The sequence below is a fragment of the Canis lupus genome, chromosome 8 (genome assembly GCF_048164855.1).
Source record: "Canis lupus baileyi chromosome 8, mCanLup2.hap1, whole genome shotgun sequence".
Taxonomy (NCBI): Eukaryota; Metazoa; Chordata; class Mammalia; order Carnivora; family Canidae; genus Canis; species Canis lupus.
The window spans coordinates 12013627-12025683 of NC_132845.1; the positions used below are offsets into that span (position 1 = coordinate 12013627).

Here is a 12057-nt window from a genome sequence, read left to right on the forward strand (position 1 = left end):
ATTTTTCCTCGACTCCTCCAAGCCTTGCATACAATGCAGCAGCCTCACAGTGGCCAGTCTCATTCAGTAACATCATTTCATTCTTGTTTTTTTTCCAGACCTATCTGTAAACAAGTGATTTTTTTTTCTCTAGGATTTTGAGAATGAATAACCTAACTTTCCATGGTGCAGACCATTTAATTTTCTCTAAAACTTTTTATTTTCATTTGCCTGAGAAGCACTGTGATGTCTTAGTTTACATGTTTATGTGTCTGTAGAAAATTCAACTCTGATTCAAAGAGAGCATGTTACCATATTTTTTTTCCTTCTAAACCTCTTTTCATATCTTCAGCAGACTTATCCAATCTTTCATTCCTTTAGAGATAAAAATATATTAGCCAAGGCTGACACCCTTTTCCCATTCCATAGTTAATATCTATTATTGGTTTAATTTCTGTGACCCATACTTAAGAAATCTCTAACATTTCTGCGTTTGACCTCCATGCCCATGGTGTCTGTGGGCCAGTCTCGTACAGTAGACTCTGCTGGTTCATTCGGTGCTGTCACTGTGACTGATGCAGATTGCAGGGCTGCAGGCAAACTTTGACCATTAGGAGCCTGGGGCCGTTGCTATTAGAGAGAGCATTAGAACCAAAAGAAAAAAAAAATTCGAAATAATAAATATTAAACAAAAAAGTAAAAGGCTGCTATTGCTGGTAATCTAATTTGTTGAACCCTTGCTCTGACTAAGTTGCTGAGAAGCTTAGAAATTCTTCATCATGTTACAATAAATCATTTTACTTTCTTTTATATATCAGCTACTCTTAGGCCAGATAGCCTGAGCAGACAGACATGATGTGAGTTGTCCAAAGTGAGTCATTCCACCTGCTGTCTATCGTGTTGTTGGATGGTGCTTGTGGGCCCTTGGTCCCGTCAGTATGAGAGATGGCTGTCTTTGTTTAACATGAATTCTTTGTATCTGTCCATTTTTTTTCATTCTTTTTTTTACCTCATCTCCAGAAAAAGGAAATGTTAGAATGTTGTTTAAAAAGTTGCTTGCCAGTTACGTGGGTTTATGTTGTACATTTGCCTTCGATTTTTGTATGTGACTTACTCCTTTTTAATTTAGTGTTGTTTAGGACAAATTCTGTTAATTTTATTTTTATAGACCATAGTCTCGTACTTTAAAATGTAAATGTCACTAACGAATTGCTTTGCATTAACTATGCAAGGGCATGGAGTGAAGTCTTCTTTGTAAGAGTGTCAGAGATTTGACCAAAAATCAATTCATAACTACCGTCTCCTCGAAATTGATACAAGTAATATTCCGTATGCCACCTTCCCTCCCTGGAAAATAGTATTTTTTCACACTGTTTCCTATTATCTAAGGGGTTGCAACTGTTTACAGTTGGGAATGCGGGAAAGCCTGGCACTTCTCAAGTGTTAGCTTTCAAATACAACTTTGTCCTGAACGACATTAAAAAGTTTTGTACAAAAAAGAAGTAAAAGATCCTTGAGGAAGGAACCGAGGCAATAACGGACCCCCCCCTCCCTTTTCCGTTGCAGGACATTCACTGAACAATGCCAGGGATACAAGTGCCATGGATACTCTACCGCTAAATGGTAATTTTAACAACAGCTACTCGCTGCGCAAGGGGGACTACAACGACAGCGTGCAAGTCGTGGACTGTGGACTAAGTCTGAATGATACGGCTTTCGAGAAAATGATCATTTCAGAGTTAGTGCACAACAACCTGCGGGGCGGCGGCAAGACTCCCAACCTGGAGCTCACGCTGCCAGTCAAACCTGTGATCGGAGGTAGCAGCAGCGAGGACGATGCCATCGTGGCGGACGCCTCCTCTCTAATGCACGGCGACAACCCGGGGCTGGAGCTCCATCCCAAGGAGCTCGAGGCCCCGCTCATCCCTCAGCGGACTCACTCCCTTCTGTACCAGCCCCCGAAGAAGGGGAAGCCCGAGGGAACCGACAGCTACGTGTCCCAGCTGACCGCCGAGGCCGAGGACCACCTGCAGTCCCCCAACAGAGACTCCCTCTACACGAGCATGCCCAACCTTAGAGACTCTCCCTACCAGGAGAGCAGCCCCGACCTGGAGGAGGACCTGTCCCCCTCCAGGCGGAGCGAGAACGAGGACATTTACTACAAAAGCATGCCGAACCTGGGAGCCGGCCGTCAGCTTCAGATGTGTTACCAGATCAGCCGGGGCAATAGTGACGGCTACATCATCCCCATCAACAAAGAAGGGTGCATTCCCGAGGGAGACGTTAGGGAAGGACAGATGCAGCTGGTCACGAGTCTTTAATCGCGCCGCGGGCCCCACGCGTGGCAGGTGCGGGCCAAGACCCCGTTGGCCCTGACCAGGTGGCTCTGTTGACCTGTGGTTCCCCCCGGTGTACAGAGGTGACTGAACCTTGAAGTTCTGTGAATTTTTATAGAACGTACAAAAACTTTGTATATACACAGAGTATACTAAAATGATTATTTGTTACAGAGAAAAGAGATGCCAACCAGGTATTTTAAGATTCTGCTGCTGTCTAGAGAAATTGTGAAGCAAGCGAGACCAAGACTTCCCCAGCCATTGTACTTGCAGCAGTCTGTGGACTCCATCTGTAAATACGGCTGCACCATTTTTGTAGGCCTGCATTGTATTATATACAAGACGTGGGCTTTCAAATCCTGTGGGACAAATTTACTGTACCTTACTGTTCCTGACAAGACTTGGAAAAGCAGGAGAGCTATTCTGCGTCAGTTTGCAGTTCACTGCAAATCTTTTACATTGAGGCAAAGATTGAAAACATGTTTAACCACTAGCAATCAAGCCACAGGCCTTATTTCATATGTTTCCTCAACTGTACAATGAACTATTCTCATGAAAAATGGCTAAAGAAATTATATTTTGTTCTATTGCTAGGGTAAAATAAATACATTTGTGTCCAACTGAAATATAATTGTCATTAAAATAATTTTAAAGAGTTTGAAGGAAATATTGTGAAAAGCTCTTGGTTGCACATATGTTATGAAATGTTTTTTCTTACACTTTGTCATGGTAAGTTCTACCCATTTTCACTTATTTTCCACTGTACACAGTGTTCTGCTTTGACCAGTTAGTCTTTATTCTTACATTTAAATTTCTTATTGCCAAAAGAACGCGTTTTATGAGGAAAAAAAAAAAAAAAACTCTTCGAAGCCAGTTATGCCATGCCTTGCACAAAATGTGGTGAAATCTAGAAAAGAGTGTGTGTTATCCCTCTGTTTATTCTTGAACAGAGGGCAATGAGGGCACTGGGCACTTCTCACAAACTTTCTAGTGAACAAAAGGTGCCTATTCTTTTTTAAAAAATAAAATAAAACATAAATATTACTCTTCCATATTCCTTCTGCCTATATTTAGTAATTAATTTATTTTATGATAAAGTTCTAATGAAATGTAAATTGTTTCCGCAAAATTCTGCTTTTCTTTTCATCCCTTTGTGTAAACCTGTTAATAATGAGCCCATCACTAATATCCAGTGTAAAGTTTAACACGGTTTGACAGTAAATAAATGTGAATTTTTTCAAGTAGTTAGCGTGCACTCTTATGTATGATCCGTAGTTGGCTTTAACACACTGGTCCTTTCCACCCCTCCCCATGGCACGTGTAGGTCCCTTCGTAATAATGACCCACGGGTGTGAGAAAGAATACGGTTAAGTTGCCTGATGGTTCCGTGTGCTGCCGAGAATATATGTGTGTTCGAATTGCCCATTACCCACACACAGAATCTGGCAAGAAACTTACTCGATAGAGAAATATACTGAAAGTACATTTGCTTGTTGCATCAGAACTCAAACAAAGATTTTAAAAAAAAAGAAGGGTTGGAAATTCTGCAATCAAATTTGGGCATCATTAAAAAACTTGAGTTTTCAGCAGAATTGAGAAGAAATTCCTAAAACAAACGTTTACAATTTGAAGATTGTAACTATTCCTATAGGAAGCTGCCAAGGACAATATTTGTGATCATGGAAAGGTTCAAAAATCATATTGAATCTCAACAAATAGGTTTTTCCTGTCTATGTCATAAGCATTTATACCAAAATCTTCTAAAGGGTAGTGATGCTCAAGTGCTTCCACCAAGAAGTAGCTTCATTTTTTATGTGGACACACTTTGTCTTGCCTATTGGATTTAAAAAAGAATAGTGAGAAAAATTAAGTATCTATTGATCTACCTAAATACAGATACAGTAAGGCAGACACTATATAATAAAAGTACCAATATTTAATAATAGGGTAACAACAGAGGGGTGTATTCATCTATAGTTAATATTTAAGCTGGAGATTGGCTATAAGAAATTCTATTAATATTCAAACAGATTTAATAATCTGAAGGGTATTTTTATTTCATTGGCTAAAATTCTTCAGGAATTTACAGAACTTTAACTGGGGGGCATTATATAATAAAACACTTTAATTTTCTATTTAGCTAAACTTTTTTCCTATCAAACTATACAGTGGTGTGTGCTATGTACCTCCCAGTATACAAGCTAACTAGGGTCAGGCTGGTGCAGGAATGAATTAACCAAACAAACCAAAAAAGTAGCACTGATTATTGTTAGTGATACTTTTTTCCCTTGAAGCAGTTTGTAAAACTGGTTCGATATGAACAGGTACATAAGCACCTAGTACCCAAATGGCTACTGTCTCTTTAGAAAACATGATTTGTTCTGAGTCTATGGTGGAGAACACCGTTTGGAAGCTCTTTCATCCTTGTCACCAAAAGAAGGATCATCTTTAACACGGATTTCTTTTTAAAAGTATATAAATGTTGCCTTAAATTCCATTCAGGATGTCCCCTAGTGCAAATTAATGTCTTATGTTTCAAATTATTAATCTATTGACTGACACATTATTCTGTTTATTAGCCCCAATGGTTTCTTTGGGACTTCTCGGACCTCATCTGGATATAGAATTTCCACATCCTCGATTGTTTCCTTTTGTGATAGGCACAACTGTAAACTTTTACTCACATTACTGTGTCTATTCCCAGGGACAGATACAACCGGTCTACTAATAAGGATTTTTTTTTCCATTTATTTTAGATGCAGCTTGATTGACTTCTATTTTATTTTAAAATATAGGCTTGGTGGTGTTATTTTACACACACGCGCGCACACACACATACACACACACACCTATAGCCTATTTGTCTTCTGGGCTTTTAAAGTCATTTAGGTATAAGGAAGAGAATCTATACAAATCCATAAACTACTTGAATAGTTGTCAATTCAAATACATTTCACATTCATTGGAGGTAGTTACATACGATACTTAAAGCAGTAAAACAACAGCTACAATTATTTGACAAAATCACCGCCACTAGCCTCTCTCCACAAAGAAGCATTATGCACAAATTCACTAACAAATTTAAAAGAGGACTTCATGTGCACTTGTTAAAGGGGTGTGTGTATTCAGGAGGCTTGCTTCATTTATTTAAATGAGAAAGGAGAAAATGTATGTTTCCATCAATTCAGCTTGGAACTTCAGACTTAAAACTGACCTTCAAGATGCTATCATGGGATAGAGTGGTGAAGAATTTTAACTCAGTACATTTTTATTGCAGTTTTCACCTAAGTAAAAAAACTTGAATGAATGCATACCAGTTGGCTTTCTGGGAGGAAAACAGCTCTTCATATTTGGTTATACTGAAATTTTCCTTAAAGACAGGATAATCCCTGCAGTGTTTTGCAAGTAAAAGTTGGTACCAAGTGTCCCCACGATCCTCTGTTCCACATATTTCTCTTCCCCTGGCACTGTTGCATGTAATCTCACACATTCGCATGAAGAGTTACTGACATGTTGAATGCAGATGAAGGTTGCTTCACATGGTAATCAAATTAGTGTGGGGTTTTTTTGGTGAAAATGCCGTATCTCCTGTTTCCTGCTAGTGAACATCAAGTTGATTTTGAGGAGTCCCTAAACTGTAGTCGTGGGCTTGCGGATTGTTTCATGGCGGTCCTAGTTATCATTTGAATGGTATGAAATGAGGAGTTTCTGTTCCTTCACTCTTTCTCCAAATGATCATAGAAACATATTGTTAGCTACGTTAGAAACACATTGCACCAAACAAAAAACCTGACTGTTGAGCAGATCACATGCTTAGCCAACGTGTACTAAGCTGTAGGTGCACCGTATAATGAGGCTCGTTAAATCTACTATAAACATTTTTCAAATATTGACAGATCACCCCTCATCTCTCAATAAGGTTTTCTGGAATCTTTGTCCTTTTCCTGATGGCTTTACTGTTTACTCAGTGTGCAGTTTCTGAGAAAGAAGTCTTCAGAGGTCGGTCTGATTTTTTAAAGCCTCTTGTTTTAACTGGCAAAATTTTTCGGAATTAATACATTGTGAGATGCTAAATATTAAATATTAACATTTAACATTAGAGATCACTGTATGAAATAAACAAAACAGATAACCCAGCACAGATAACTGAGCTGACCCAAATCTTCACCTGCTATGGAAAAAAAAAAAAATACTGTCCTGTGAATCTTTGACACCTGTCTCCTATGATTTGCTTATTGAAGCTCTAGGACCAAAATCCCTTAGAAATATTTAAGAGGCATAGTTAGTCGTAAGCAAGCCCAGAGTTGCCTGAGCATAGGAGACCAGTGAGGAATGATCAAGGTTGGAATAGTTTTACGACTGTTTTTCATAAGCATTCTTAAGTCATATGTCAGAACTAAGCTTTTTAAAAAGCATTTTGGCAGTCACAGCAACAGGGCCTTGCTGTTTGATTTTATTAGGCATAAAATGACCGATCTTTTGCTATTCTTTTAGAAAGGCTGACAGCTACTATATAGAACACCCAGGAATAATAATGATAGGTATCAGAGATATTGATTAGATGAAAGATTCATTTATGTTTTTCTGCTGAAATATCAATCCTAATAAATGGCTTTTAAACCAAAACATAGCACGAACACACAGTAAATTCTTTTAATGGTATAATAAAGGAGCTACAAAACCAGAATTGCTGCATAATTTTTAAAAGATAGACTAAATGATGTCTCGTTTACTAACTTTACATATGACAACAATAAACGTGCTAGCACCTACCATTTAATAGATGCTTCATATGTGCCAGGCTCTGTGCTAAATGTTACGTGCTTTATTGCACTCCATCCTCTCAACAGTCCTCTGAGAAGGGTACTCATTTTCCACTTTGGCAAAAGAAGATACATAATTTGCTTAAGGCCTCACAGCTGGTGAGTGGCCGGACCTACGGTGGCATGATGTTTGTTTGGCTACAGAGTTTGAGCATTTAGCCAACATATGTCCCCTCTGGCTTCACTTGGACTTCCAAGAATATTCTTTATACTTGATGGACTCTTTGTCTGACGGTAGTCACAGAGGGTTGGCTCATCGGTTGGTTGGTTGGTTGGTTTTGAGTTGACAGGGCTGTAAAGGCAAATGAAGTAGTCGGTTAAGTCAAAGTGTTCAGAAGAAGATACCCTTGATTTAAAAAAACCATCTATTGACATCAGATTTTAACAGAAGTGGGCAGCCCATTAGCCGGATGGTAGTCTAATGTAAAGTTTACTGGTTACTAATTTACCATTTCCCTTGGAAATAAAAGGTCATCATGAGGAAGTTATGATAGGAAAAAGAAGCAAAAGCTTTTGAGTGAGGAGACGCCTGGGTAGCTCAGTGGTTTAGCACCTGCCCTCCCCCCAGAGCGTGATCCTGGGGTCCCGAGATTGAGTCCTGCGTCCTGCTCCTTGCATGGACCCTGCTTCTCCTCTGCCTGTGTCTCTGCCTCTCTCCGTGTGTTTCTCATGAATAAATAAATGAAATCCTTTTTTTTTTTTTTTTTTAAAAAGATCTTGAGTGAGGATGTCGAATTCTACTCCTCACCTGACCAATAAAATAATACTGGGTTATTCAGTCAACAACCACAAAATGAAAAAACATGCCTTTTCTTCTCCACAATCAAGTTGTAATAACAATGAAAAATCAAAATATTTGATTCCCCTTAACTGCTTTAATAATATTGTTTTAAATCTAAATGATGTGTAAGGTAGAGTGTGTGGATGTGTGTGTGTGTGTGTGTGTGTGTGTGTGTATTTCGGTATTTAGAGCTTTTCAAGTTCATAATCAAGCACTGTCTTCAACATTTGGCCAGAGACCTATTCTTTTCCTTTGAAAAATGAAGAGTTGGTTGGAAGCGCAATCCAACTACGGCAGGTGGTGGTGGTGGTGTGGTCATTTTCTTAGGAAAAACCACTTGAGTTCTTCATCGTATCTACTTTTATGTCATCTTTTCATTTCTTGGATTTCAGCCCTTTTTCTTACCAGAGTATGCATTTTATCATGTGGACTGCCTACTTAGTGTCCTCTAGCTTCATATACGTTTCTAAAAATCTCATATATTCTCTATTGTTTTGTAGTATTGAATCTTTCATCTTCATTGGAAATAAATTGCTTCTTTTAAATTTCTTTTTCATTTTACTTTTTAATTTCCTTCTAATTTTCTTTTCGGCCCTTCACATTCTTAAAAAAAAAAAAAAAAGCAATCCCTTTGTTTCTCTTTAATTTCTTTTTTGTTGACTTTCTTTTTCAATAGTCAGCCCGAGTTACGGCCACGAAGGTGGCAGCTTTGAAAAAGAGTCTCCAGCATGTAACTCCTCCTTGTAATTCTTATGTATTTATCCCAATTTTAGTGTTTATTGTATATGATAAGATATTCATATAAATAATTTAATGAGGCAGAGGTATAATGGCTATGGAAACTTTAGATTCACACAGACATAGGTTTAACTTTGCTCTCTCTTGGGCAAATTGCTTAACCTCTCTCAAATTGTTTCCTCCTCCGTAAAATTGGAATCAGCCTACCTTGCCAAGGGTTGCTGTGCGGATTAGAAGTAATGTATGTAAAGTGCCTTAGCGCAGCATCTGGCACGTGATAGGCGCTCCATAGATAGCAGCTTTTTTTCTTAGGAAGATATTGTGAGTAGCATAAACATCTCCTGACTTTAAGTTTTATGAAAATAATCAGTCATCAGGACTTCAACTGGATTGTCATTATCTGCCTCAAGCCATGTGGCTAGGATATATCAGTAACACTTTGCTAACAATGCACCGGCTCCCGCCTACGAGGGATGGGTGACTCCAGGGAATACTCAGCTTTCTGCAGTGATCTGGGTTGATGAGAGCAAGGGGGAGCAGGTCTCTCCGTCTCCTTCTGGAATATTAATTTAGCTAATTAAAAAAATATTTATCTTATGCAGAGAAGTGTGTCACTCAGCTTTCCACTTCTCTACTTTCTCTTCTCCTTCCTTTTGCATTCTTGTTCTTGCCTACAAAGCAGTCGACAAGTCCCTTGCTTTGTTGAGCTCCTCTTTCTCTGATGATGTTGACTGTCTACTATGTGTTTTATGTATAAAAGTAGGCGGTGGAACACAGCATTGAAGGATGTCTCTGCCCTTGAATTAATAATGGTAATAATTAACACTGATCCCCTACTGTTGCCCGAGTTCTGTCTTTAAGCCCTTCACGAATATTATTTCATTTAAAAATTCTAATTTTTGTGGCATTCCTATATGATTACCCTCATGTTTGTAAGTGAGGAAACTGAAGCTTAGGCAAGGTGAAGCAACTTGCTGAAGATTAAAAATCTAGTCACTGGAGAACCCAAGAACCTAGGTTCCTAGGGACCTTGTCATGATACAACTTACATGGCTTGAAACCAAAACACATTTAAAAGGATAATTACAACATAATAAGATAAAAGCTTAATTATTGTGAGAGCACAAAGGAGAGAGTGATTGACTGAAAGGAATCCTAATAAAGGCTTCACTGAGGTGATGGTGTTGGAGCTGGGTTTTGAAGGCTGCGTAGGAGCCTGCTAAGCGAACAAAATAGAGAAGGAACACTCTAGGTAGATGGAAAATTGTGTGAAAAGCAAACAGGTGTGAAAAAGCATGCGATGATTGAAGGGAGTTCTGTGTGACTGGAGCAATATAATATATCTGACGGAGTGTGGTGACCAAAAATCTTGAATGCCCCTTGGGGTGCTGGAACTGATGTCTGTTGTTATGCCCAGGTTGGAAGACAGGAAGGGAATTGGTGTTTAGTGAGATCACTCTGTCTCTTATTTACATTACTTCATTTGATTTTCACAACCGTACAAGGAAGTATGACATTATTATTATTACTCAGCATACAGATTATCAGAGCAGCTCTCACTATGTTTTCACGAAATGAGCGAGCTAACGTAGCACCCAGAATGGGAACCAGATTACAGAGCTCCAACGCTTGGCAGGTGTCCTTTCCAGGTCATTCTACCCCCAGGGGTAACACTGCCTGACTCCTCGCACCACGGTTCAACCTCGCCGCTCTTGAACTATGTAAAGCGGAATGTGACAAGATGTCAAATGCTGCTACGGTTGCTTTTCTTCAATACCGGCTTGTGCGACCCATCAGTGTGGGCAAGTTGTCCTTCTTTGGTTTTCCTAGCTGCATACTGCTCCCCTGAGGACTCCACTGGAAATTCATTATGTAGCCTCAGAGCAGCTAGTATTAAAATGATAAGGGGGACCCCTGGGTGGCGCAGCGGTTTGGCGCCTGCCTTTGGCCCAGGGCGTGATCCTGGAGACCTGGGATCGAATCCCACGTCGGGCTCCCGGTGCATGGAGCCTGCTTCTCCCTCCTCCTGTGTCTCTGCCTCTCTTTCTCTCTCTCTGTGACTATCATAAATAAATAAAAATTAAAAAATTAAAAAAAGAATATAATATATATAAAAAAATAAAAATGATAAAACTTGGGTAGGTTAAATAACTAGGTTGTTTTTTTAAAAAAAGATTTATGTATTTTATTGATTGATTGATTGATTGATTGGGGGGGGTTAAGAGCAGAGGGAGAGAGCGAGCCTCTCAAGCCGACTCCCCCCCCCCACCCCCCAGCAGAGCCTGACGAGGGGCTTCCAGCCTCTGCCCCGGGAGCCTGACCTGCAAGGGGCCGAGCAGCGCTTTGGCCCCGCCGAGCCGACCCCCTGCGCAGCCGCGGCCTGAGCAGCAGCATCACCGCCCTGGACTCCCGTGACCTCCAGCCCACGAGGCCGAGCAGCGCCGCCCACCGGGGAGCATCGCGGGCCCCGCGGCCGCGGGGGGGGGGGTCCTCGGGGCGAAGGCTCGGGTGCGGCCCCCCAGGGCGCTGTGACCCCGCTCCCGGCACACGTGAACGCCCGCGTGCTTGCGGGGACGCGGGGGGGGGCACCTGCCGGGGCGCGGGGCGGGGTGGAGGCCCGCGGAGGGGGGGCGGGGGGCTGCTCTCGCCGCCTGTGGCTCCGCCTCGCTCTCCGGGGCTCCAGGAGGAAATGAAACCTTTAAAAGTCGCGTATTTTTCGTAACAGCCCGTGAGCCGGGTGGGCAGCTGCTCCCGTGCCCCGCGGGCAGGACGCAGGGGGGCGGGGCGGGGGCAGCCGGGGGAGAACCGACCCGCCGAGAAGAGGCTCTCTCTGAGCTCGAGGCGGAGCCCCCCCCCCACCCCCCCCGCATCACCCGCACCAGTGCCGGACTCGGACTCCGGGCGGGAGAGCTGCGCTTGTTTAGGATCCGGAGGAGGTGGAGGATGGGGAGAGGCACAGGCTGGGCCGCGGCCAGGTGAGGGCTCAGGGGACGCGGCTGCCCTTCCCAAAGTGCCTTCTAATCCTACCCCTGACCCTGACCTGACCCCTAACCCTGACCCCTATTCCCAAACCATAACCCTAACCCTTACCCCAACCACTAACACTAAACCTAACCTTTACCCCTAACCCTAACCACTAACCCCAACCTTAACATCTAACCCTAACCCCTACCCTTAACCCTAACCCCTAACCCCTACCCTAACCCTACACTTACCCTACCCCTAAACCCTACCCTAACCCTAACTCTAATCCCTAACCCTACCCAACCCCTACCCTATCCCTATCCCTAACCCTAACCCCCCTGCGCCCCGGGAGGCTCGGAAGCCCACGAGGCAGGTGCTCCGCGTCCCCCCGGCTCCCCCGCACCAGCAGCTGCGGGGCGCCGGTCAGGAGCCGGGA

General features: G+C 42.1%; 1 protein-coding gene and 1 long non-coding RNA gene across 38 annotated transcripts in view; both read left to right on the forward strand.

Moving 5' to 3' along the window:
* The window catches only part of ADGRL2 (adhesion G protein-coupled receptor L2), a 619854-nt gene extending 616295 nt beyond the window's left edge, over positions 1–3559 (forward strand). For 28 of the 35 annotated variants that reach the window (XM_072834231.1, XM_072834233.1, XM_072834218.1 and 25 more), the window contains one exon: positions 1546–3559. In XM_072834231.1, the coding sequence (XP_072690332.1) occupies positions 1546–1557 (12 nt within the window). In that variant the 3' untranslated portion in view covers positions 1558–3559. Of the gene's footprint in view, positions 1–797; positions 851–1545 lie in introns of all 35 variants that reach the window. The other 7 variants (XM_072834228.1, XM_072834229.1, XM_072834232.1 and 4 more) reach the window with 5 other exon arrangements.
* A 7964-nt stretch (positions 3560–11523) lies between these two features.
* Positions 11524–12057, forward strand: part of LOC140637834 (uncharacterized) — a 325342-nt gene continuing 324808 nt past the window's right edge. For all 3 annotated transcript variants that reach the window (XR_012034901.1, XR_012034903.1, XR_012034902.1), the window contains exon 1: positions 11524–11632. This is a non-coding gene — a long non-coding RNA (uncharacterized lncRNA). The remainder of the gene's footprint in view (positions 11633–12057) is intronic.